The following is a 25897-nucleotide window of genomic DNA, read 5'->3' on the forward strand; positions in this document are numbered from 1 at the left end:
AATTTCCCCTCATAATTAGAATTTTATTTCACTTTCAGATTTACTTACACATTCTACTTCAATGTTGTTTATATTATTTGCTAAGGATAAAGTCTATAATTTTGCCTAATATAATGCTGCAAATGAGAAAATTAAAGTTAAAATTTTCAATCTACTTATCTGTTTATACATTCCTTTTGCCCACTTGCATTCTTCTACTAGTATTAGTAGGGAAATATTCAATCATATCTTTATAGCTAATTATAGAAGAGTAGCTGTGATAGTTTTTGATGGCAATAAAATATTGTGTCATTTAGAAACTAATGCTTTTATTACAATTTAAGCCAGCCTTCTGGAAACTGGAATTTCACGAATGTCCTTACACGTCACATCCTCATTATTTTACCATGAACAAAGCTGAAACTATGAGTTTACATATGATCCTTCAATGAAGAATCCTAGTAATCTATAAGCTTCTCAACCACTGTTTCCAAAGGTGCCAGATACTCTCCTTCCTGAAATATCCACTGAAGATAATCCTTACAATCTAGTTTCAAGGAATCTTTACTGAACGTTCAACATTGTTTTATGTTTTTATGGTGTTTATGAGAGTTTTACAAATCACTGAAGCTGTTGGTAAGTATGGACCAGGTCCTCAGATAATAGTCATAAATAACTGTATCTTTATCTTTTAGATATGAAAACAAATAAGTTTATCTCCATACAATAAATGTTTTGCCTATATAAATATTTACTCAGATTCATGAGTAAAATCCCTATAACTGACACTAGAAGCTACGGAATCACTATTAGCAGCTTAGAATGGATCCTAAACAGTATGGGAGAATAACTGTGATGCAAAGATCCAGTTTTGATACAGGGAAAAGCTGGAGCATAACATAGTAAATTAAGTGTTAGATATTGCTGGACCATGACATGAATCAACTGCTATGGATCATTTCTACAGCTCCCAGAGATGAAGAAGGGCCTCCAAAGGGATTAGAGCTAAAAAAAAAACAACCACAGAGATTCTGTACAATTCAATGCTTCAAAAGGCTGCCACAAGCAGACAGTTTTGTAACTCAGTTCAAAAGCAAATAAATGTGATAAACCTAGCTACAAAAAACTTGAATCTACTCCTTTGTTCTGAGGAGGAAGTGGTGGTGCTACAGCACAGAAACTACCAGATGTGGGTTTTCCATGCTCCCCAGTAAGAGGTACAGCATATGATTTCCTGAATCTTTCTTTGAATTGGAACCAAGTCAAATTGGATAGGTTTTAAATGAAAAGTAGACTGATCCCCCCCTCCCAATTTATAAACCAAGCTCACAGCTACTAATCATCTTCCAAGATGCTGCTAATCAAGAATGAAGTGAGGAAGAATGAAACAATAGTCTACTGGTATTCTATAATGAGCTAAGATGTTGTATAGTGTGGTATGATGTAGCAGATAGGAATATTCTCTATAGCCCATGTTCACCTTTTAATGAACCCAATCTACCAACGCACAGACTTCTGTCTGCTTACTTATTGTAAAAAGAAACCATAATTCCTCTCTGTGTTGTTTTTTATAAAAGTCCTTTTACTATGAAAGAGAAACAAAATTGAAAAGCAGAAACAAAACAAAAAAAGACAGAAAGTCTGTAGTTTCAATCCAATAAAATAAAATACATCAATGCAAATATTTTGGCAGGCTTACAATATCTGGGTCTCCATGACCTCCAAAATCAAAGGCAACATGATTTCATCATTATTAGCTGGGAAGCACAAATGGAAGAAGTTATCATCATCATTATATCCTGCTTGTGAAATTCCTGGATGTATTTGTAGTCCAGACTCCTGGATTACATATACTTTTGGCTTGATCCAACAAAGTTCTCGGTATAATTACTAATAAAATTCCAAATGATTTCCAAAATAGAACAGGGTTTGGAGTATCTAGTAGATGATGACTTTAACTTACCACATTATCATAATTACTAATTTCATTACGATCTCATTCAAGATATTGAAGAAATCCACCATCATCTTGGCTTGTTCTCCCATCTTGCCCATTGCGATACCAAAAGCAATGAAAAACCCAATGAGGCCTGTCGAAAGAATACTACCATCAGATTCTTTTATGAAACTTTTCTTAAAATTGTGAAATTTTCTGAAGGGGAATTTTCTGTATTCTTCTACTTCAATTAACCGCTAAGAAAAAAAAATGCTTTTGTAGGGGAAGGGGCACAATTAAAAAGGAGAACTGGGGACAAAATGAAGATAGTGATAGCTCAAACAAGTAAGAAGTCTTTTGATTTTGCATTATCATTGTAATTCCCTCTTTCCCTAAATCCCTAGTCTTTCTTGAACATTTCCTGACCCACATGAGAGACTTCCTTGGATCATAAAGAAGTCAGATGGTCAGTTTCCATTGCATGGAAGTTCATATGGGTTCCAATAACTATTATTATTCCCTTGCTTTAATCTTAAGTAATGCTTGTTTTTTAATGAAACTTCACATTGCAGGATTTTGTAGACTTCGTTATTTTTCATCCGGATTATTCCTATGTATATTCCAGCACAATAATTTTGTCTCTTTTTTCTTAGATAAGTCATATGTTAATAAGACTTGTTATTGTTAATGATCTGTTTAAAAACACAGCTATAATTAGGGAATGCCTTTTAATCAGTTGTGGGTTGCTCCCGGTTCTGTCTGGTTCTATAGAACCGGTTGTGAAACTGGCAGGAGGCTCCATCACCTGCCCTGACGTCATCAAGAAGCTTCTGTGCATGCGCAGAAGCATGCGTGCACTCCCATTGCGAACCGGTAGTAAAGGTAAGTAGAACCCACTCCTGCTTTTAATGGATAGCGACAAGAACACTTCATCTCAAAGCATTCATTGACTATCCTTAGATAAATTCTGACACTGCGTGTGTGTGTGTTTGTATATTTCTATGTATGTTTTCTTGGCAAAGTTTTTCAGAAGTGGTTTGCCACTGCCTCCTTCGTAGGGCTGATAGAAAGTTACTGGCCCAAGGTAACCCAGCTGGCTTCAGGCCAAGGTTGGAATAAAACTCACAGTCCTCCTATTTACCGTATTTTTTGGAGTATAAGATGTATAAGACACACCTTAGTTTTCGGGGAGGAAAATTAGAAAAAAGCTGATTGGCAGGTGGATTAGCCTCCCAGAATACCTCCAATCAGCTGTTCCCAAAGGTGAATTTTAGCAACAGGTTCCTTGGTTGTGAGCTCTGTGCCTTGCTTTCTTTTTTTTTTTTTTGCTTTTTTTCTGCCTCTGAAACTTCTGAAACTCTGTTTCAGAAAAAACTTGTTTTTCTGCTTTTGAAAGCCTCTGAAACAGCTTCAGGAAAAAAGCCTCTGAAGCTCTATTTGGAGGCTACTTTTCTGAATCTCTGTTAGGAGGCTTTTTTTCTGAATCTCTGTTTGGGGGCTTCTTTTCTGAAGCTCTGTTTGAGGGCTTCTTTTCTGAAGCTTCATTTCTGATGCTTTTTTCAGCCTCTAAAACCTCTGTTTGAGAAGCTGGGCAGGGCTACATTTGGAGTATAAGACACACCCAGATTTTCACTCTCTTTTTTGGGGGAAAAAGGTATGTCTTATACTCCGAAAAATACGATAGCTTGATGGCTTAATCACGCCCCAAAACTAAAATATATAGCATATAATTCAATAAACATTGTGCACCTCCGTTGATTTTGCTTAACCACTCAGTGGCATCCTGTACTTCTGACCTCGGTTATGAGGAGTTTGGATGATGTAGGATTTGAGATACTATTTTGAAGAAAGTCAGTCCTAATTGGCCAAGCATTCAGAGATCATGGAGTTGAGGGAATAGCTTTGCTCTGTGACTCTTAGTCAAGGATCCGTTTAGTTTTTCATCTCATTTAACAGCCTTATGAATCTGATGCAGGAGCTCATAAGCATTTGGGGCAGGGCTACAAGAAACTGTCTGTGAAACTTAATTATTTTCAAATAATACCAAGGTGTCTACAAAATTCCTAAACAATAGAAAAACTAATAATGGAACTGATTCAGCCCTCCCACTGCTCTCCCTGCATTCGTAAATATACTCCAGAAAAATGGGATATTTCTACAGCAGATTTGGAAATACAGAGCCTTGCAAAGACATATTTTAGGCTTGTTTAAGTTCCTTGCTTAATCTTCATTCTGATGTAACTGAACTGAGTCGTGGTGTCAGTGATTTGCAGAATTATTAGCAGAAAAAAAATGTCTAAGAAAGAACATTCTTGGCCTCTGGTAAGATATTAAGAGGATCAAAGCTTGCAAATTAATCTATTTAGATGTGCTTGAAAATAAGTGAAATCCCTTAAGTGGAAACTAGCTAATGTTTTGTCCAGTGGGATAAAGTTCCATTACTGATGTCAGCAACCAAATATCCAATCAGTAGCCTCAATCTTCTTAAAAACATCAGCATTGTCTCTTAGATGCTAGTTAGAAAAAATGACTGGAGCCCAAAGGTAACATTTTGCCTATTCAGATTCCCCTTAGCAGGATTTCACAATGCCTGACCTTTAATAAATACGTTAGAAAATACATGTTATACTTCTAAAATAATAACATATTAAGTATAGTTTTGATTCAAATGCCTTCTCGTTAATGGATTTGTGTGATTTACCCAGTTCAGAAGGACATTGGGTGTTCTTTCTGCAACCCTCCCCTTTAATAGCACAGCTGACAACTGTTTGTTATTATTCAACACTGTTACTTCTCAGCAGCAATTCCTTTTTTGTCTGCAGATGTGCCTGAACGTATTTACAGAAATGATATCACAATTGATGTTCTGATATAAAAATAACATTAAAAATCCAACTTTTGTTTAACTGCGCGCTTATACATGCAAAACTAATTTTCAGAAATGAATAGGACGTCTTTCTCTCTATACCAGGAGTGTCAAACTGGCACACCCATTGGCCGGATGCGTCACATGCAGGCCACGCCCACCCCAGCGCCATGAATAGAAAAAATATCACAAAGCATCACATGATGGCTATGTGACGCCACGAGTAACCTGTGCTCTATACAACTCCACAGGTAACTAGTGTGAAGTACCTGTAACTGCAACTGTTCATATGCAATTGGGCATTTCTCGAAAATTGAGTGAAACCAATGTGTTTCCTTCCATGAATATACATCTGAAAGAAGCTTCAAATTTAACCTAAACTACCTAGAATTCAAACTGGCATAAGATAACTACACTGGAATAGATCAAGAACCTATTAGGTTTATAAACAAATAATTTCAGTTTTTCTGAATGAGAGAACATGCCTATGAAATAAATTTAATAGGTGTCTGAAGAGAGAGAGAATACCTAAGACATTCATTCCATCCTTAAACTCAAGGCCCTTCTTAACAATTAATTGAGGCTCTGGAGTAACTTCTGTTTCATTCACGATGGTAAAGATGGAATCTGTAACATTAGATGGTTCTTCCATTTCTTGAGGCATGAGAACTTTTTTGGTAACTGTTTGAATCTGAAAGAATAAAATGCAGAATGTAAATGAAACGGGGAAATTGCCTTTTAGGTACTGTTTTTCCAGCTTCATACTAGGGCTTACTCTTAAAACATATTCATGGATCTACCCAGTGGTGGGTTTCAATTTTTTTTACTACCTGTTTGTGGGCGTGGCTTGGTGGGCGTGGTATGGTTTGGTGGGAGTGGCTTGGTGGGAGTGGCAGGGGAAGGATACTGCAAAATCCCCATTTTCTCCCGATCAGTTGGGACTTGGGAGGCAGAGAATAGATGGGGGTGGAGCCAGTCAGAATTTTTACTAGTGGTTCTCTGGACTACTCAGCATTTCTGCTACTGGTTCTCCAGAACTGGTCAGAACCTGCTGAAACCCACCTCTGGATCTACCATTGCAAAACACCAATAACTGTCTGTCCCATATGCACGTTTAAAGACTCTTGCATACAGCTGCTTTATGGTGAGATCTAGAAAATTAAATGAAATAAAGATACATGATTTCTACAGATATTGGAGATATTTCTTCAAACTTGAAGATGCTTCTTTAGAATAAAATAATATTCATTCCCAAATCAGGTTGGAATTGTGTGGTAGCAAATCCAAGTAAAAAAACAACCACCTCCATATTTGTTTACAGGGACATCAACTGCAAAATGTTATTTGGATAGCTTGCAGAATAAAAGAATCAATATTTTAAATTTATATTAAGAGTAAAAGAAAATTAAAAGGTAGAAAATTTTATATCTAATATATCCTTGTGTCAATATGGGCATGGAGGTTCTATCAATGGAAGCTTTTCAAAAATGTCCAATCTCTATTTTCTAGGTTCTTCATTGTATAGAAAAACTTCTACCAAATAGAAGACCTTCAGAAGTATTCTCTTTATATCAGAAGAAGAATAAGCACAAAGAGAGAATAGAACTATTGTGTTGCAATTCTTTTCTCTTCCTCTCCTGGTTATTTTAGAGTGAGTGAAAGCTAAAATGTCAGTAACATCTTCAATGAGCTTGTTTTTGTTCACTACACATTTTATATCCCAAATTCTAGCTAGTACTCCTTGAAATGTTTTAGGACAATATTCAATTTACAGACAGTGGAGAGTTTAATCCCTTTAACTGAACTAATACAATATATCTGGCAGGTCCCAGGAGGTGTGCCTTCTCTTCCACAATGCCTGACATGTGGAGTCTCAGAAGTAGATTAACTCCATCCCTTTCAACATTCTGCAACTCTTTCAAGATCTGGCTATGTTATCGGACCTCAAGGGATCAGTGTTCTGACCTAGGGAAATTTTGCTATGTCTCTCTGATTGTGGTAAATATCACTCTCTCCTGACTTATATGCATTTTTATAGTTATTTTATCATTGTAACTGTTTTTATGTATGCATTGGTTTTTTTTAAAAAAAATAGTGCTGTATGCCACCCAGCGTCATTTTCATATGAAGTGGACATATGATAAATAAATAAAGCAAAGTACATCTATGTTTACTTTGCAGTACTTTTCAAGAAACTCCAAAAGTATCTCGATACTGTCCATATAATTCATGTTGATAAGGTGGCAGCTATTTTTGCAGACTTTTATGAATCAGAACATAAACACCATTTTGAGGGCTTCTGAAGACTACGACACCGATTCTCCTTCTGTTATTGAAGTTTTTCATTAAATCTAGTTAAAACTACAAGTATGGTCATCCCAAAGGTGTTTTTTCAAGAGGCAACTGGACTTTATTATTATTATTTTCTTTTGAAGACGTTTTGCTTCTCATCCAAGAAGCTTCTTCAGCTCTGACGCTATCCTGAAGAAGCTTCTTGGATGAGAAGCAAAATGTCTTCAAAAGAAAAAAGTCCAGTTGCCTCCTGAAAAAGCATCTTTGGAACAACCATGACCTGGTGGACTGAGAATCTCTACAGACTACAAGTATGGTCAAATTGAAAATGAAAAAGCAGCTTCAAATTACTCTTGACCCCTTATCACTACATGGGCATACCTGTGAGAGATGGTGCCTACAGAAGAGGGGTATGAAATGACAAGTTTCCCAGGAAGGAGGGAGCACATCCCAAAAAGGGGAGACAAGATGGACCAAGATAGCCCAGCCCAGAGATGGATAGGAGACAGAAGAAAAGGGAAACGCTAGCCACTTCCTAGTATCTTCCAGAGCATATCTACTGTATATGCTGGGTAAACTAAGGGTTTCTGATTGTTGGGTGTAAACAAGTGCAGGTAGTCCTCAACTTACGACCACAATAAATGTATGCTGTTAAGTGAGAAATTTGTTAAGTGAGTTTTGTCTCATTTTACGACTATTCTTGCCACATTTGTTAAGTGAATCACTGAAGTTGTTAAATTAGTAACATGGTTGTTAAATGAATAAGTCTTCCCCATTGACTTTGCTTGTCAGAAGGTTGCAAAAGGTAAACACTAGGACATTGCAACTGTCATAAATGTGAACCAGTTGCCAAGCATCTGAATTTTGATCATGTGACCATGGGGAGGCTGCAATGGTCGTAACTGTGAAAAATGGTCATAAGTCTCCTTTTTCAGTGCTGTTGTAACTTTGAACAGTCACTAAGTGAACTGTTGTGAGTTGAGGACTACTTGTAAAGCACTGGCTGAATTGTTCCACCTTGTTCTTGGACTTAGCTTGGCAATAAGTATTTTCCTGAAAACAGAGTATAAGCAATTGGCTTTCAGTTCCCCACTCTGGCCTACAACGCTGATATTCTTTGAAGGTGTCCCATCCAATATCCCAAGACACCTTCCAGGGCCAGCCAGGCGTTGTTATCTGCTGATACCATAACTAGATTACACCTTCACAAATAAGAAATAGGTCAAGGAGTGGCATGTGTCCAACCTATTTAAAACATATGAGAAAAGAGGCAAGCAAGCTACCGTAGTAACTAAAATACAAAAGCAGATTTGATATGACATTCACCACAAATGCTTTTACTTCTGTAATATTTAAATAATTAAAATTCTGGAGCTAACTGGAGATCGAGCTGCAACGTTGTTTCTAGGATATTACTTCCTCATTATTTGCTCTCCTGAAAACAATGAATAAGGCCAACTATTTAGTCCAAGAAATGAAGAACCCCACTTATAATCTGGCTGGGCACTGGAATAAACTATCACAGATTTTGATTAAGGACAACATTCACTGAGGATAACTCAAGTCTGGATCCAAAAATATTTCTAAATCACAAGCAGACCTGGTTAAAAACACGGAGGAGGGGTGGTGGTATAGTGACCTATGTGCAGTGGTGGGATTCAAAACGTTTTACTACCAGTTCTGTGGGCATAGCTTGATGGGCGTGGCAGGGGAAGGATACTGTAAAATCTCCATTCCCTCCCTACTCCAGAGGAAGGTTACTGCAAAATCCCCATTTCCTCCCGATCAGCTGGGACTCTGGAGGCAGAGAATAGATGGGGGCAGAGGTGGTATTTACTGGTTCTCCGAACTACTCAAAATTTCTGCTACCAGTTCTTCAGAACTGGTCAGAACCTGATGAATACCTTTATGTAAATGGAATCTCAGGAAATACACAACTATAATGAAGGACACTCATACATATGATTATTTGTGCCTTGAATTGATCTTTGCTTCAGCATATGCTCTCTCATTCCAAATCTTCTACAGCATTTAAAAGAGCAAAGGAGAACCTTCTTTGTCATGTACTACTCAATGCTGTATTTTCTCAAAATTTTAATTTGCTTTCTTTCTGTTGCCAGTTTCTGTTCCCCTACAGATTTAAAACATTTATCTTATGTCACGCAAACCAAACTCTTCTCTCCTTTGTAAAAACACTTTTAGTTCCTTAAATGTGGTCTCTTCTCTTAGACTGACTCATATTCTTTTTTGGAAAGATTTGTTTTGCTTTCTGTATTACTGTCACTCTTACTGTTAAGTGTTTGTACAATTCATTTATTGCTTCCATTTTAATTGTTTGATGCTTAGAGAATGTATTGCGTGAATACAGATCCATCAATCAGAGCTGGTGTGCTAGTGGATTAAAATATCAGTAACAGGAATTTGACTAAATAGGAATAGGATCAATAGGAATCTGAATAGTGAAGCAATGAGAGTTGAAATGAATTGTTTGGAAGAATAATATAAGATTATGAGTAGCAAACAATTTAAAAAAGAAGTGATAATGCTAATACAGTATAAAGAGCAGCTTGCCTTGCCTCCCACTCAGCCTATTATCTCATTATGCAGCTTTTCAGGAGCCCAACGATTTACTCACCCAATGGTGTCAAACGCAATTAGTTAGAAACGGGGAGACCAGTTTAGCATTTTAAATGGATACCACTCCTACTCTTTCCCTATAATTCTTTTTTGCACGATTCTGTGAATATGAAAATTGTGCTCCTTAATATTAGAATTGCTCAAAACTTTAAAAAAGGAATTTGTTTAGTTGATGTTTAACTTCCCGCTCGGCCTATTAGCCCATTTTTTTCAGCAGCCAATAAAATATAATGTACTGCAAGGAAAAAAAATTTTTTTTAATATATAGACACACATAAATACCAGACATGATTGCCCCGTTGCGGCTGTCATCTTAACTTTGTCATCCCTGTCTGAATTTGTGTGTCTTGATGGTTCTGCTCCTTCCCTGCCCTCTAGGCAGAAAGGATAAGCTTAGCGCTACAAGTCAGATAACACGCTGTTTTAATTCTTTAAGTGAAGCCTTTAGAGACAACTCAAAAAAGGTTGACAACAGGTCTTGTCCATTTCATTGTAAAATAATCCATGTAACTGCTAAACAAATTAACAGGAGAAAAGTGGGAGAAAAGAGCTCCTGGTGTGTATGGCACAAAGCATAGATAATAAAAAGCCAGTTCATATAACCTTTAGAAAGTCATGCTAATGTATTTTTCTCAGGAAAAAGTCACCCAGGCCTAAGGTATTTATTCATTTATAAGAGCAGAATAGACAGCAATAGAGAACAATAGAGAATTCCCACCATCCTTCTAATCCAAAAACATTTCAGACCTTACTTGGGTAGATACATTCATCAAAGACCATTCAGTCTTCAGAAACCAATCACTTGGCTCTTTACTGTTTCTGTTACTTCCTAGAACTCATCTAACACTTCTAAACTCATTCATTTCTTGCAGCACTGGTGACCCTGACCTTGTTAACAGTTTCAGAATACTGAAATGAGTAGCCTATAGCCTTCCAGATTTTTTCTAAATATCATTGTTCAAATAAACACAAGGCATCCCAATTCCTGATTAAAAACAGGAAATAGAATCTATATTCTTATGAAATCAAATATACAGCCTATTAAGGTTAAGCAGTTTTGGTTCCATTTGGGCAAACATGTTCATGTCTATTGAATCTTTGAATGAATCTTTGAATGAAGTAAATATTCGGCACATTGAAAATGTTTCTCTATTTTTTGCCCAAATAGTGGGCTCTGGTTATAGTCTATAGAGATTCTCAGTCATTCAGGTCATGGTTGTCCCAAAGGTGGTTTTTCAGGAGGCAACTGTATTTTATTTTATTTTTTGAAGACAATTTGGGATGAACACCCTTTAAATGATGTGGGAATAGGAATGGATTTCCAGAGGGGAAAAAATTGCAGACTGCAGGAACCAGGAGCACTACTCAGGTGACCCTGAGGACACAGATAAACCTCCAAGTACTTCAACCCTCTAAAAGGATGCAAACAACCAGATGTCTGCAAGGAATATATATATATATTTATTTATTTATTTATTTATTTATTTATTTATTTATTTATTTATTTATTTATTTATTTGTCAAACACAACAGTATATATAGGTATAAGCATGAAATAACCATACGAATTGGATACAAAGAGAACATTAGGACAGGAACAGTAGGCACACTGGTGCTCTTATACTCGCCCCTTAAATCCTTTCATTGGATTTAAGGGGCGAGTATTGGCTTCTTGGATGACTTCTTCAAAAGAAAAAGAAAAAAAACCAAGAAAGTTCAATTGTCTCCTGAAAAAGCACCTTTGGGGCTCTGGTTATAGTTCAGACAAGAATAGAGCCAGATTTTTAAGTTCCAATGAAATAAAACAAATTAGAATCCGGAGGGAAATTGCACGGCTTTCACTACAAATGAAGGCATCCATTTAAAAAAAGATGATTTTTTGCAGACTAAGCAGCTCATCCAATAAAGATTCAAACAGAAGCTTTGTCAGTTATATGTTTTGTCAAATATGTTTTAAGTATGAAGGCATCAAATTGGTAAAGCAAATGGCACATGCCGTGATTATTCTGTTTAACTTATTTGACTTAATGATATTTTCATAGTTATCATGCATGAAACACACAGCTTTTACCTGTTGAAAACATGCTTGCACAAGATTTTCAGGGAACAAATTTCGAATAAGGTCCAAGAACGCATCAAGACTGGATACTTCGTCATTCTTCTTTCCTTCTCCCAGCTGCTTCTTGAGTTTTGGATTGCCAGGATGAATGGCTAACACCAAGATCACTCCCAGGACAGCAGCAATGATTGTTGTGGACATATAATATACCATAGCTCTTGTCCCTAATCGACCACTGGCCTTAGCATCCAGTCCTGACAGCCCTGTAACCAGAATTGAATTGGGAAGAAATCAGAACACAAATAATATCTTCTTGATTACTGAGAACCTGCATAATGACCAAGCATGTTTCTTATGATTAGCATTTTGCAAATAAGTAAAGCCTCTTGCTGTTGCATTTTGGACATTTTCACTGGCCTGTATACTTCACAAGCTAATATAATAGTATATATTTTCTTTATTTTTCCTATATATGATTTTGATACAGAAAGTCCTACATAACAGTTTCCATAGAAAATATCATGGATAAATATGTACAGTAATTCATTTTAGATACCTGTAAATCTCTAAGGTATCTTAAATGATTGATGTATATTGATGAGCATATAGATCGATCAGTTAAATTAAAATAAAAGTAATAAATCAGTTAAATTAAAAATAACAGAATAACAGAGTTGGAATGGACTTTGGAGAGGACTCCCTGCTCAAACAGGAGACCTTATACCCATGATGGTGAACCTATGGTATGTGTGCCATAGAGTCTTCTCTGAATGCACATGAGCCGTTGCCACAGTTCAGCTCTGCTGCGCATGCACGCGCACCTCCCGCTGGTCAGCTGGTCTTCGGGTCTCTGCCACACCTGCACGGGGGGCAGAGTGTCTGTCGGGGCCCTGAGCATGCATGTGAATGGGGCAGGACACATGCGGGGACATTCACATGCGTGGGGGAGGGGTGCATGCAGGGCCCCTGTGTACTCATGCATGGGGGCAGGGTGCACGCGCATGAGGGGACCACACATGCATTGCATTTTGGGGTTTAGGGGACGCATGTGTGCATTTGCATGTGCACACGTGTGCTTTGGGCACTCGGTCCAGAAAAGGTTAGCCATCACTGTTCTATACCATTTCAGATAAATGGTTGTCCTCTCTTCTTAAAAGCCTTCAGTGTTGGAGTACCCACAACTTCTGGAGGCAAGTTGTTCCATTGATTAATTGATCTTCTATGGTTTCTAAAAATCCTATGTATGTTCATCAGAAATCAGACTCACTGTACTTAGTGAGGAAATGCTTTCCTCACTAAAAGTTCTTTTTGGACAATGTGATATTTTCCATTCAAGGTGCTTTGTTTGCTAGTAGCCCTGAAGTAGGCCTACTATATATGCATTACAAATATTCAGAAAATCATTAGATGTCAGCAAGGAGACAAACTTTTTGCTCCTATCAAGTGGTCATCCAGATGTTTGTGGCCTAGATGTAGTAGTCTTCCTGAGGTCATGATACCTTCTGACAATCTCAGATTAATAGAGGCAATTTCACTTTTAATTCTATATCATTAGAGTCATCAATAATTGGACTCAAAAGGAATCTCTGTGTTTGAACAGAGAGAAGAACATCAGAGAAGGCAATAGTGAAGAAACACCACCACTCAATGGTATTCAAATTAATATCTATAACATCCTAATTAATGAATTGCCATTCACTGTCTCAGTATCCTACAAAGTACAGATCATTAGAAATAAAATATCATTTGTTTTTGATAACATAAAATATTGGTTAACATTATTGGTTTCCCTACCAAGGATATGCTAATACTGAATTATGGAGAAAAATTATTAAACTCTGAAAAGCGCTCAGAATGACTCTAAAGTTCTTTATTTCTCACAGGATATGAAATTACAGTTGTTCATCATATATCTCACCTGTGATTAAACTTGAGATAATTAAAGGGAGGATCAACATTTTCAACATCCGCATCAAAATATCTCCGGGGAAGGCTATCAACATGACGACATCAGGATTAATAGGAGCTGCCATGCGAAGGAGCATTCCACATAAGGCTCCCATAATGACACCTGAATGTACCAAAACAAATAATAGAAAGGAAGATTTAGGATAAAATGAACTGAATAATTATGAGACTTCATCCATCATTTTGTGGAATTATTTTGGCAAATTGCAGTTTTCCAACAAGGAAAATAAGGGTGGGGCCTTACTGATGAGCTCAGCAAGATACAAAAACTTATATCTTGCACTTTTCTGATTCTGAGACAGGGATGAGTTGAACACTGCTGCTCAAATAGCTTGGGATGCCTACAAAGATATAATGCCTGCTTCTCACCTATTCTCACGAAAGGCATTGCTAACTGGTCAAAGCCACAGAACGTGTCTTTTCATTAAAGCCAGCTGCTGCAATTTGATAATGAAGTCTATTGCTTACTGTGTGCACAAGAATGATACAACTCTGCTGTAAGCATCTTTAATTGCTGACAATCAGAGGTCATTTACTAATTAATGTTTTTTAAAGGAATTTGGGGTAGATATCACCGGTATTGCTACATAAACTTTTCAAGACTGATCTAATATACTTCATATTTGATGATGATTTTGAAAAGGCTATCTTACAATGGACAAAAATATTAGGCATATTCCTAATCATTGTGTAAATTAGTTTACTGGTAGAGTCTCTCAAGAGACAGTTGCAAACTATTCTGAAAGACAGTTTTCTTCGCTCACTGAGAAACTCACAAGCTGAACTTGGAATTTTGTAAGTTTGTGCCGGAAGCAGGTTTGAAAAGGGAGCAAGAGAATCGGTCTTTCCAGGAAACCAGTCCACCAGAAATGTATTAGGAAACAAAAATCTATTGGAATATCAGAATTGTAAACTCACATGCTATGTCCTATCATCCATCCACCTATCTATCTATCTATCTATCTATCTATCTATCTATCTATCTATCTATCTATCTATCATCTATCTATCTATCTCCATCCATCCATCCATCCAATCTATCTAAAAATAAATCTTAAATCACAAGAAGGTCTTAAGCCAGCGGTTCTCAATCTGTGGGTCGGGACCCCGTTGGGGGTCGAATGACGATTTGCCAGGGGTCGCCTAAGACCATTAGAAATATGGGAAGTATACTTGCGAGTCGAAGAATCGCGCTCCAATGGTTGACTTCACAAGCCAGTTGCAGGCTCTTCAAATCGCTAGCTGAATTTGGCTTCAGGCGCGATGAATTAAAAAAGAGAGAAATCTTTGCTCTGATGTCTCCCTCTCAAGCCAGCTGCAATCACTCCCAATCGCTAGCCTAATCTGGCTTCAGGCGCGATAAACTTAATAGGTGGAGGAGTCTCCGCTTTAATGCCTCTGTCCTCAAGGCAATCGCAAGCAGTTCAGATCGCTAGCCAATACGGCTTCAGGTGCGATAAATTCAAAATGAAAATAATTTTACGGTTGGGGTCGCCACATCGTGGGGAATTGTATTAAAGGGGTCGCAGCATTATAAAGGTTGAGAACCACTGCCTTAAGCCTTCTGGCCCTTAAAAGAATCTGATCCTGTATGAGCACTAACATTTAATAAAACCATAAAATTTCTTATTACTCGAACAAGTGACATTCTCTCATAACAGTATTTAATGTCTGTTTTGAATTTAAAGTAAGAAATATTAGGCAAATAATTTTTGCAACAAGATAATGGAGCTGATAAATCCTAGTTACTAAGTAAATAAGAATATTTGATTTCATACATTGTGGATCTCTCTCTCTCTCTTTCTCTCTCATTCTCTCTCTCTCTCTTCAGACATGGTGAGATATTGGAAAAGTTGCTTAAAAGTGTATAGACCAGATGTGCAATATATGAATGAAGCACTCTAGGGGAATTTAGCTCTGGCCTTGAGAAAGAGGAAGGAGAAATAAAACAGTTGCTCAGGCCTGGGAAAATAGAAAGTGTGAGAAAGAACAACTTTGCCTTCATCCTGTTTTTCTTAGAGAGGGGGGAGGCAGCAAGAATTCTAGTAAGTCACATTCCTGGAATCATTACTATGCCAGTTTCTCAATCAGGCTAAACTACGGGACCGCCTACTGCTACCGACAGCCTCCCACCGACCCGTGCGTTCTCACAGAGAGGGACTCCTCAGGGTGCCGTCCGCCAAGCAATGTCAACTGGCAGGCCCCAGGGGAAGGGCCTTCTCTGTGGGGGCTCCTACCCTCTGGAATGAACTTCCCACAGGACTCCGCCAACTTCCTGACCTTCGAACCTTTCGCCGCGAGCTGAAGACATATTTGTTCATTCGCGCAGGACTGGCATAGGATTTTATATTTTATATGGTTTTAATTTTTAATGGGTTTTATTGTTTTAAATTTATCTTAATCTGGGCCAAATTGAATAAGTTTTTTAAACAGTATTTTATCTTGTATTTATATTGCTGCTCTGTTTTATCTGGCTGTAAACTGCCCTGAGTCCTTCGGGAGAAGGGCGGTATAAAAATCTAATTAAATAAATAAATAAAGGGTTGACAAACATATATGTTTGGAAACAGGGGACACATATAAAAACAGTATTTCCCATTAATAGCTAACTGCCAATCTGTATTAACTGTCTCTTTGTGGAAATGGAAAAAAAAGTACTGTGACCTATAGACCCTTGTCATTTGGCTGTCACAATTAGTCATATTTAAAAAGGAAAAAAAAACATTCTAAAAACTCACTTAGGGGAAAAAAAATTGCACCTGCAATCTTTCTTCCTTTGGCAATATAGCAACTGCTGCAATAAAAACTACTGAATGGTATCCCATGCTTTATTGTAATTCAACATACTTTTTGTAGATCAACCTAGGAAAGGCTCTCAATCATCTTGCAACAGTCAATCAGAGCCAAATGCCCATGTAAAAATAAACTCAGTTTCAAAATCTGTAATAGCAGGGAGACATTAAAATTATCTGCATTGCTTTTTCAACAAACAGCGCAGCTATCCATTCAGGCTGAAGTGAATAAAGAAAGACTTTGTGAAGGCTACAGATTTGGCTCTTCCTCTCACAGTACTGTAATTTTTTTTTTTAAAGTTAAGTCTGGGCAAGGAGCCAAGGAACGACACTAAAATGTCAAATCTATTCCATATTTGGAAGCTGCTATACCCAGAAGGCAACTGAGAAAAGTAGATCACTGTATCGCTTGGTCTAGCCTCTGAGAGTTCACAGCAAAAGAGAAAGCTAAAAATTATCAGCCTTCTGGCAAGAAACCCAAGGGACATGAATCGCCACTTCCTCGTCTAACTTGGGAAAAAGCAAGCAACACTCTGCTAATATGATATGCATTTATACGTTTCTATTTTTATGTTGTGATTTGATCCTGAATCATGGGGCTGAGTGAGCTGTATGTATATATTGAATAAACAAATAAAGTAACTTAATGATGGTTCTTGGTGACTTCATGAAATTGGATGGTTTTAGTATGATTTATATGAGGATATTTTGTATTTTGAGTCACTTATGATCACACCTTTGGAACAATTGCATGCTCTCGTTGAAATCATCTTTCTCTTTCTTATCTAGATATATTATTCATCATTTAGCAAGTAACATAGAGAACATTTGCAAATATGATGGAAATGAGCAATATTAATAGTACAGGCCATCTTTGGTTAAATACAGTAATTAGGACTGGAATTTCAGCACATTTAGATTTGCAAGATTCTATTATGATAACCTTATAATACAAACAGTATTGGTCTGCATGACTTTAGTTTCCTAGTCTGGTTTACTTTGAATGGCTGACAAAGAGACAAAGGGAAGCAGAAGTAAAATAGGGAAGCTTACTGAACCTAAAATATCTGTTCTTAGGCTTAGTAACAATATGCAAGAAAACTTAAGGGTTTCTCAAAGGAGTCATGGGAAAGATGGGGTTCAACATGAGAGAAGCACCACAAGTGTCTTGGGTAGAGTTCTAAGCCTAGTGAAGAAAACGAGAGAAATTAGAAGGAGTAGATTGGGGACTTCTAGAATATCAGAACATGCTACATTAATCCATTAATTAATTTGGTCAATATATTCTTTCTCAGGTTGACTTACCAAATACAGTAAGTGAAAGGAGCATATTTTTTCTGAGTGAAAGCCAGAGTCGTACACAGAGGTTCTTCGATTGATGTTCCACTGGACTCATATGGCTTTCATGCATTCGTACTTCTACCTGCTTTGGCATATTGTTGGCACTAGAAGAAAAATAAAATTAACATATTTTAATGTGAAAACCTGCAAGATATTCTACTAAGAAAAAAATGAAAGAAGTTGATTTAACATGTTGTACAAAAGATAATTTCACTATTCCTGGAAAAGTCTGAAATTACAGTCAAAGGTCTCCTTTTTCAAGAATAGGAATGTTGTAATGGATATAGTATTATATTCATGTCAGGAGCACCAAAACATTTCCAGGTTGAAAGGATTGAACAGTGACATCACCATTTCCCAGGAAGCACCAAATTGGGGGTTCCTTTCATATCCTTATTATGTTGGCCACCAAAGTGGTGCCCATCTATTTATTTGAGGTCACTCACTTTTGAACTGCTGGTTCAGCAGCAGCTAGAGCATGTGATGGGAGCTCACCCCATCTTGTGGCAGCAACTGGGTCTCAAACATGAGCCTGCCAATTGTCAGCGAAGTGTCCTACCTTTGAGAGCCACTGCACTCCTTTTAATGGATGTAATAGTAATTAATAGATAACGTGCCTAACATGACTAGATTCTATACCGAAATATATAGTTTGGTCCTACTCACACATTTACAACATTGTTGTCTAATACAAGAAATCAGCAGAACAAAAATAAAAGGAAATGAAGAAATTAGAGATGGGTATAGTGAAATGAAATTAAATACTGATTGAAACATGACTGGAAATGCCAGTTGAAAAGATAGATTCTTAGCGTCGGAAAGGGCCATATTAACTTGAGTCCAACGCTCTGATTAATGCCATTGGATTAATGGAATCTAAATTTAGAAAAATCCCAGAGAAATAAATATGGAACCTCTGCTTGTTATTGGATTTCTGCAGGCAATAAAGGACGTGAATATGCACCTTCTTTAGCATTGGTGAGAAAACTTTAAAACAATTAAGAGAGAAAAATGCAAAGGCTGGTGCAGCCTACAATGGCGCACTTTTTCGGTTTTCCCACCTTCTTAGCAGTTTTAATTTAACCATCATACTGAAGGAAAATCTTCATGTACGAGGGATCCAGAGGCTGGCTTTAAAGTTTAGCCATTTCCTTGACAATCTGATCTGCAGCCTTCTTTTTCCTTTCCTTCTCTTCTCTTGGCTTGAATGCCATCTGCTTCATAACAGCTGTTGTCCCAAAACGGTAATGAGGGCAAAAACTCACTAATGAGCTTCAAAACTTTTTAATGAGCCTCAAAATAGAAATTCTATGTGCATGCCAGATATATTGCTTCATGATAGGTCATCTCAAACATTTTGCTTCTTGTAGTGAAGTCGCAAATGATGACCTCCCTCTTCATTCCCCAAGTCAAGAGACACATTATCCTTGGCCAACCAAGATACAGGTTGTCCTTGACTTACAGCCATAATGAAGCCTGTCCAGTTTAATTGTAAGTTATGACATTAATAAAGCAGGTTATCACAGATTGTCATTAAGTGAGTCACCATGCTTGTTAAGTGAATCCATCATCATTAAGGAAACCTATTATTGTCTATAAGGTATTTTTGCCAAAACCAAAACTAAAAGCCCACTTTTGGCAAAAACATCATAAATCATGGTTGTGTGAATGGCCATAAATACAGGTTGGTTGCAAGCACTTAAAATTCAGTCACATGACAGCGGTAGTGGGGACAGCTATCAGAACTTAGAAATTGGGTCATAAATACCCTTTTAATGGTTGCTAAGCAACTCATCATAAGTCAAGGGATACCTATATTTTGGTGCCTAAAGCAGGAAAGGGAACTGACTGAAGCACCCACTTCATTGTGCCTAGTGCTATGGCTAGTTAACTACTTCATGGGATAATGCCAGCATTAATTTTATTAGAGATAAAGTTTTATTTTATTATTATATGACATTTTATATATATATTCTTATTAACTCTACTTCTAAACAAATATGTTTTCATTTTTTAAATTTTTTTGTAAGTGCAATTAACAAACATAAAAAATACAATAATGATAATACAACATAAGTTGTAATAATAAATGGAAAAGAACAGAAAATGCAATGCTCCATTTTCTTATTTCTCCAATTTAAGAATATCTCAAGATCAACAGAGAGCAGCTCTTGAATATACTCTTTAATATCTTCTTTCTTCCATCTATATAATTTTCTTAGCTGATCTCCAGGGCTTGGAAGGACAAGAGTTATTAAAAAAGTTATTAAAAAAAATAAAAAAGTTATTAAAATTATATTAAAAAGTGATTCAATATTTCATGATAATATGTTTTCTGCAGCCAGTATCAAAAATATTTTTTCTAGTAGGAGCCATTCATTCTTACAGAATTTATAAGAAGGATTTAATTATAGAATAACCACTGATCCAAATTTGGACATGCTAACTTTGTTTTAAGTAAGCAAAATAAAACCAAATCAGATACAATTTAAGATATATTCCTTAACCACACTCTAAGTTTGGATGAAAACACAAACCCAATTACAAAGGGGCTTAATACGTCATGCGAATTAGCTCGGTGTTTGACACAGAAGTCTGTGCGATGAAAACCAAATCTACACAATCTGTCTCTGTCATTAAAGAGAAAATGAATCTTGACTCTTCCAGATTCTCCGTAAGAAAACTTTAGTCTAAACAAAACTGCATGACGCTTCAAATGAACAGCCCAGTTTAGAGAGCACCAATGAATAACCAATTTCAGACAGTGATTCCACAGGTTCCACTGCAATTAATGGCATTTGTTTTCAATTTTGCTAATATAATTTACAACAAAACCCTTCCCTCATGCCAATACTCTGCTAAACAGCTAATTCCCACAACACTGTAAAACTACCTAGTAGGGGATATATTACTATTATCCTTCTCATCTTTCCTATTACCTAGTTCCTCATCTTCTTATGACTATAATTTTGTTGCTTGAATCTTACAATTTATATTAATTGTTTTATTTAGTATCCTAGTACAATTTGTGTTGATTGCTTATTTAGTATCCTATGTCTATGACTATCATTACATTTTGTATCTTATGATTTATGATGAATGTATTACAATGATGATCGTGATTTAGTACTTGTTATTTATATGTACACTGAGAGCTTATGCACCGGAGATAAATTCCTTGTGTGTCCAATCACACTTGGCCAATAAAGAATTCAATTCAATTCAATTCAATTCAATTCTCTTCTCTTCTCTTCTCTTTCTTCCCTTCCCCTCCCTTCCCTTCTTCTCCCCTCCTCTATTAAATAATTCAATCACCTATCACTATACTTCCAAGTGAAGTAAACTTTCATGGCTAATAGCATTTACTCAGGGTACATGCTTTTTGGAAGAAGATGTGGAGGCTTTCTTTACCCTTGGAAGCCAAATGTGCCTTTGAGTAGCCCTTCCTACTCTCTTGCTTCATATGTCACTGTAATTTTTGCTGTATTAAAATCAATGCCCTGACTCACCCAGTGAGAACTATGGAAAAATTCAAAGTATTGAAATAGGTACTTTTAACCTATTATTTCAGCTAATTTATAATTAGTTAAATAAACAATAATAAATAAAGTTATATTATTATAGCTGTGGTGGCCCAGTGGTTAGAATGCAGTATTGCAGGCAAACTCTGCCTACAGCTAAGAGTTCGATCCTGACTGGCTCAAGGATAACTCAGTCTTCCATCCTTCTGAGGTCACTAAAATGAGGACCCAGATTGTTGGGGGCAATATGCTGCCTCTGTAAACTGCTTAGAGAGGTCTGTAAAGCACTATGAAGTGGCATATAAGTCATATTTAATAACTTATAAGTTATATTTCCTGGGATGAAAAGTTTTCATTCATCTGATCATTTAAGTACCAATTAATATCTTATATAAGTTCTTTCCATTCATGGGGCCTAGGATTATCACTTGAAGTGATCTAAAAGTAGGACCTCACTCCCTTACCGAAAAATCCTACAAGTGGTCTTCGCTTAATATAATCACTGATTTAGCAACAACCTTCAAAATTATGAGTTGTGCTTATGACTGGTCCTTATTATGACAGTTACAACATCCTGCAGTCATGTGATTGCCATTTGCAATCTTCTTTGCTGGCTTCCTATAAGCAAACTCGATGGGAAAGCCAGTAGCCACGAAAATGGCTATCATATGATATTGCACTTAACAACCTCACTAGTTGAATGGCAGCTGGAAATGCCAGAATTTAAGTGGCATGGTCATGTGACATTGCACGTTATGATTGCTTAGTAACAAAAATTCTGGTATTAGCTACTATCCTTATGCACAGACTACCTGTAGGAGAGAGCAGAGCAGAATTTAAGAAAGGCCATCAAGGTCAAGGAACTTTGTCAAGGATCTTAACAAAATATTTCTCAGCATCTACGAGTGAGGCAGCTTCTGAAAGCTTGGGCTTAGAAAACAAACTAAATAATATTTTGCATTAATTAGCTCCCTTTCATCTGTATTTTGGCTTAAATGACGTCTGCTGCCAAAACAGCAAACAATTGTTGCAACCCTAGTTAGCTCTCACTTATTATGTATGTATAGCAATATTTTTATGGTTTTTAACAATATTTTAATCTGGGTAGCTTTTAATATTTTAATTTTTTTTTACTTGTGTTATAAATTGTAAGATGCCCAGAGTAACCTTGAGTAACTCTCAGGAAAGGTGCATGGCACAAATATTTAATAAATAATAAATAAATTTTGCCAACAGTACTGTTGGACTTTTAAACTGTACAAAATGAACTGTACTGAATAATGAATATAACGGAATGTCTAATATATCCAACATGAAAAGTAGACATTTAGTTTTTATGTTATAGGGGCTCAGCTTCTTTGACAAAGTGATTGGTGGGATTGAAGCACTGGTCTAATATCAGTCCAAACCAAGAGTTGACCCAGTAAAATACAATCAAGTTTAATCCTTTATTTGCTTACACCTAATGGATAGGATCTTGACAAACTAAAGTTATAACCTGGCTTATAACTAGATATATCCTGAGAGATTTTAGGGTATGGCTTCCCTGAACCTCTTCCCTATCCCCATTCAGGTCAGGACTGTGCCGTCCCTTAATTCAGGCCTCTCTCTGTGTTGCCAAATTCTCCCATATTGCTGCTACAGATGCACATTCCATCACACCTAGCTTATTACTGCAACACATAAATTGTACTCTCTTGCTTCCCTAACTTGCTAGAGAGACCCAGGTATTGTTACTATCTGTGGGCCACATCATCATAATTTAGGGACATGGCAAGGCATCCTTCTTAAGAAACCCGAAGTTTCACTTCAGAGCACATAAAACCATTATATAAGAATGAAAGTGTTTCAGTTTTATTTTTCATCTCATGAGTTTATTAGGACACAAGTACTTTATTTTTCTGTTGTGCTTTTGTCTCCTCCTCTGTATATATGTTGCCAAGTCTGATGAAAAGGGAGGAAGACAACAGAGAGATCTAACTCATTTTCTCAATGACAGGGATGAGATAGGAAATAATTTGCCATCATACAATTGATTCTAGAATAACCAGAGCACTGTGAATAAAGATTATCTAACTCTCAGGAAAGTCTAGCTTTCTAGTTTATTATTAAGGAACTGATAACATAGCTTTACCATTTTTTGAAATAGTAACATTAGCTTCCTTTCAAAAATATATAAAGTAAAATGATTTACATGTTAGATCCTTTCTATTAGAAATATCTGTATTTTGCATTTTGTACGCTCCATTCATCTTTTTGCTTCCATCTATTTTTTTTCCAAAGAAAGCCGTACACTTTGAAAAAATTACACTCTATTTGAAGCTACAATATTCATATTTATAATGTATCATGCCCAACTGCACATGGCTCAAGGCTCGCAGCTATAACAAACATCTATATTAAGACCATGATTTGCAGAAAGGTTGATAGAGAAAGACAGTGGATGCACTACAGTATTTAGGCTACAGTAATATGCCTCGAAAGACTAAGCAGACCTCTTTCAAATAGCCAGTATACCTTTGGGGGGAAAAGATCTGAACTTTTGACAGTTCATAATTAAAACAACATTAATTTGCTTTCATAATTTGTCTCCTAGCATCCTTTCTCTTCCTCATGCAAAAATCCCTCTTTCTTTGATGCCGAACTTAGGGATATCTGATTAACTGCTATTGACATTCAACTTGAATCTGAAATAATTAAAACCAGAAATCCCTAAGTTCAGTCACAATAGACATATTTATAAGAATATTGAAAATCCCTACTATATTTTGGAAAATATCGGGGTCCACTACTTCACACTCTTTTGATTTCAATTGATTACCTTCTCTGTTCCAGAGGACATGCTTCTTTCTAGATCTCAACCAACTATAGGTTGAATCTAGATCTGAATCAACAATAGTTTCCATTTGCTCATGATACCAACCAACATTGCAGAGCACTGTTTGGGCCTAGTTTGAATCTTGAGGTTGGGGGTAAAATATTCCTTGTAATTTATTGGTTTCACATACCTGCAAACTTAATTTTGTAGAAAATCATCTGTAGAAAATTTGCAGCAGCTGCCAAAAAAGCCAACACAGTTCTGGGCTGCATAAACAGAGGGATAGAATCAAGATCACGTAAAGTGTTAATACCATTTTATAATGCCTTGGTAAGGCCACACTTGGAATATTGCATTCAGGTTTGGTTGCCACGATGTAAAAAAGATGTTGAGACTCTAGAAAGAGTGCAGAGAAGAACAACAAAGATGATTAGGGGACTGGAGGTTAAAACATATGAAGAACGGTTGCAGGAACTCGGTATGTCTAGTTTAATGAAAAGAAGGACCAGGGGAGACATGATAGCAGTGTTCCAATATCTCAGGGGTTGCCACAAAGAAGAGGGAGTCAAACTATTCTCCAAACCACCTGAGGGTAGAACAAGAAGCAATGGGTGGAAACTAATCAAGGAGAGAAGCAACTTAGAACTAAGGAGAAATTTCCTGACAGTTAGAACAATCAATAAGTGGAACAACTTGCCTGCAGAAGTTGTGAATGCTCCAACACTGGAATTTTTAAAGAAAATGTTGGATAGCCATTTGTCTGAAATGGTGTAGGGTTTCCTGCCTCAGCAGGGGGTTGGACTAGAAGACCTCCAAGGTCCCTTCCAACTCTGTTATTATGTTATGTTAAATTAAACTTGATCCTGCAATGAAAGTGCACAAGAAGAAGAATGTGCAGGCCCACAATGGTTATCTACTAAATCCTTTTTGTTTACAGCAAGAAGAAACTGAACAAACTGATAGTCTCTTAATTGGATCCATTTGGAAAAATTCACAAAAAGAGAACAAAGAAAAAGAAGAAGCCTGTGAATTTGTGCCTGGTTTTTCCCCTGACAGAAGAAATTGAGGAAACCAGAATTTCACCCTGTTCCTAATGAAGAGTGGAAAGAGAGGAGTACAGTAAATGTAAAACTATTAAACTAGCATTCCGTTGATAGGATCTGGCAAGATGGCTGATGCAGTTAAGAGAAGGAGGGATCAATCAATACCTCCCTGCTTTGAGAAGCAGCATATTCTCAAAATCTGCAGAATGACAGCATTTCCAGTTGAAAACTGATTTCAGAGTAGAAGTAAAGTAAATCAAGCCAGTTTCTGAAAACAAACAATTGTATGAAGCCACAGGAATGGAGATAATCCAGTATTGGCACAAGTGGCTCTTATTTATGCCGAACTTGCACAATAAAAGAATGAAAACCAGGCGTTCTACAAAAAAGTCCAGATTCATTATGAATAACATGTGAAAGCTCATCAATATGAATTATCCTGGTTTGTTGATAGGACAGCTAATTTTTAGTTTGTTCACTGCTTTTTTTCTACTCTCATTTGTACTTATTTCTTCTGGGTGAGGCCAGAATGCAAAAAAAGACATGGTCTCACTGTCATATAAGAACATCAGCCTCCCAATTATTGACTGATCCAGTGAATTCAAAACATTTTGTCTATTTTTGTTTTTGAGAAGGAAAGGAAAG

The 25897-nt window shown here is 36.7% G+C and overlaps 1 protein-coding gene across 1 annotated transcript in view; it reads right to left on the reverse strand.

The window, feature by feature from the left end:
• Positions 1-25897, reverse strand: part of SLC1A2 (solute carrier family 1 member 2) — a 109391-nt gene that overhangs the window by 24405 nt on the left and 59089 nt on the right. Inside the window, exons 2-6 of the mRNA XM_058161664.1 lie at positions 17835-17974; positions 13688-13840; positions 11782-12032; positions 5310-5472; positions 1943-2069 (exon numbers count right to left, since the gene is read on the reverse strand). Of these exons, the coding sequence (XP_058017647.1) occupies positions 1943-2069; positions 5310-5472; positions 11782-12032; positions 13688-13840; positions 17835-17974 (834 nt within the window). The remainder of the gene's footprint in view (positions 1-1942; positions 2070-5309; positions 5473-11781; positions 12033-13687; positions 13841-17834; positions 17975-25897) is intronic.

Source organism: Ahaetulla prasina, chromosome 1 (genome assembly GCF_028640845.1).
Source record: "Ahaetulla prasina isolate Xishuangbanna chromosome 1, ASM2864084v1, whole genome shotgun sequence".
Taxonomy (NCBI): domain Eukaryota; kingdom Metazoa; phylum Chordata; class Lepidosauria; order Squamata; family Colubridae; genus Ahaetulla; species Ahaetulla prasina.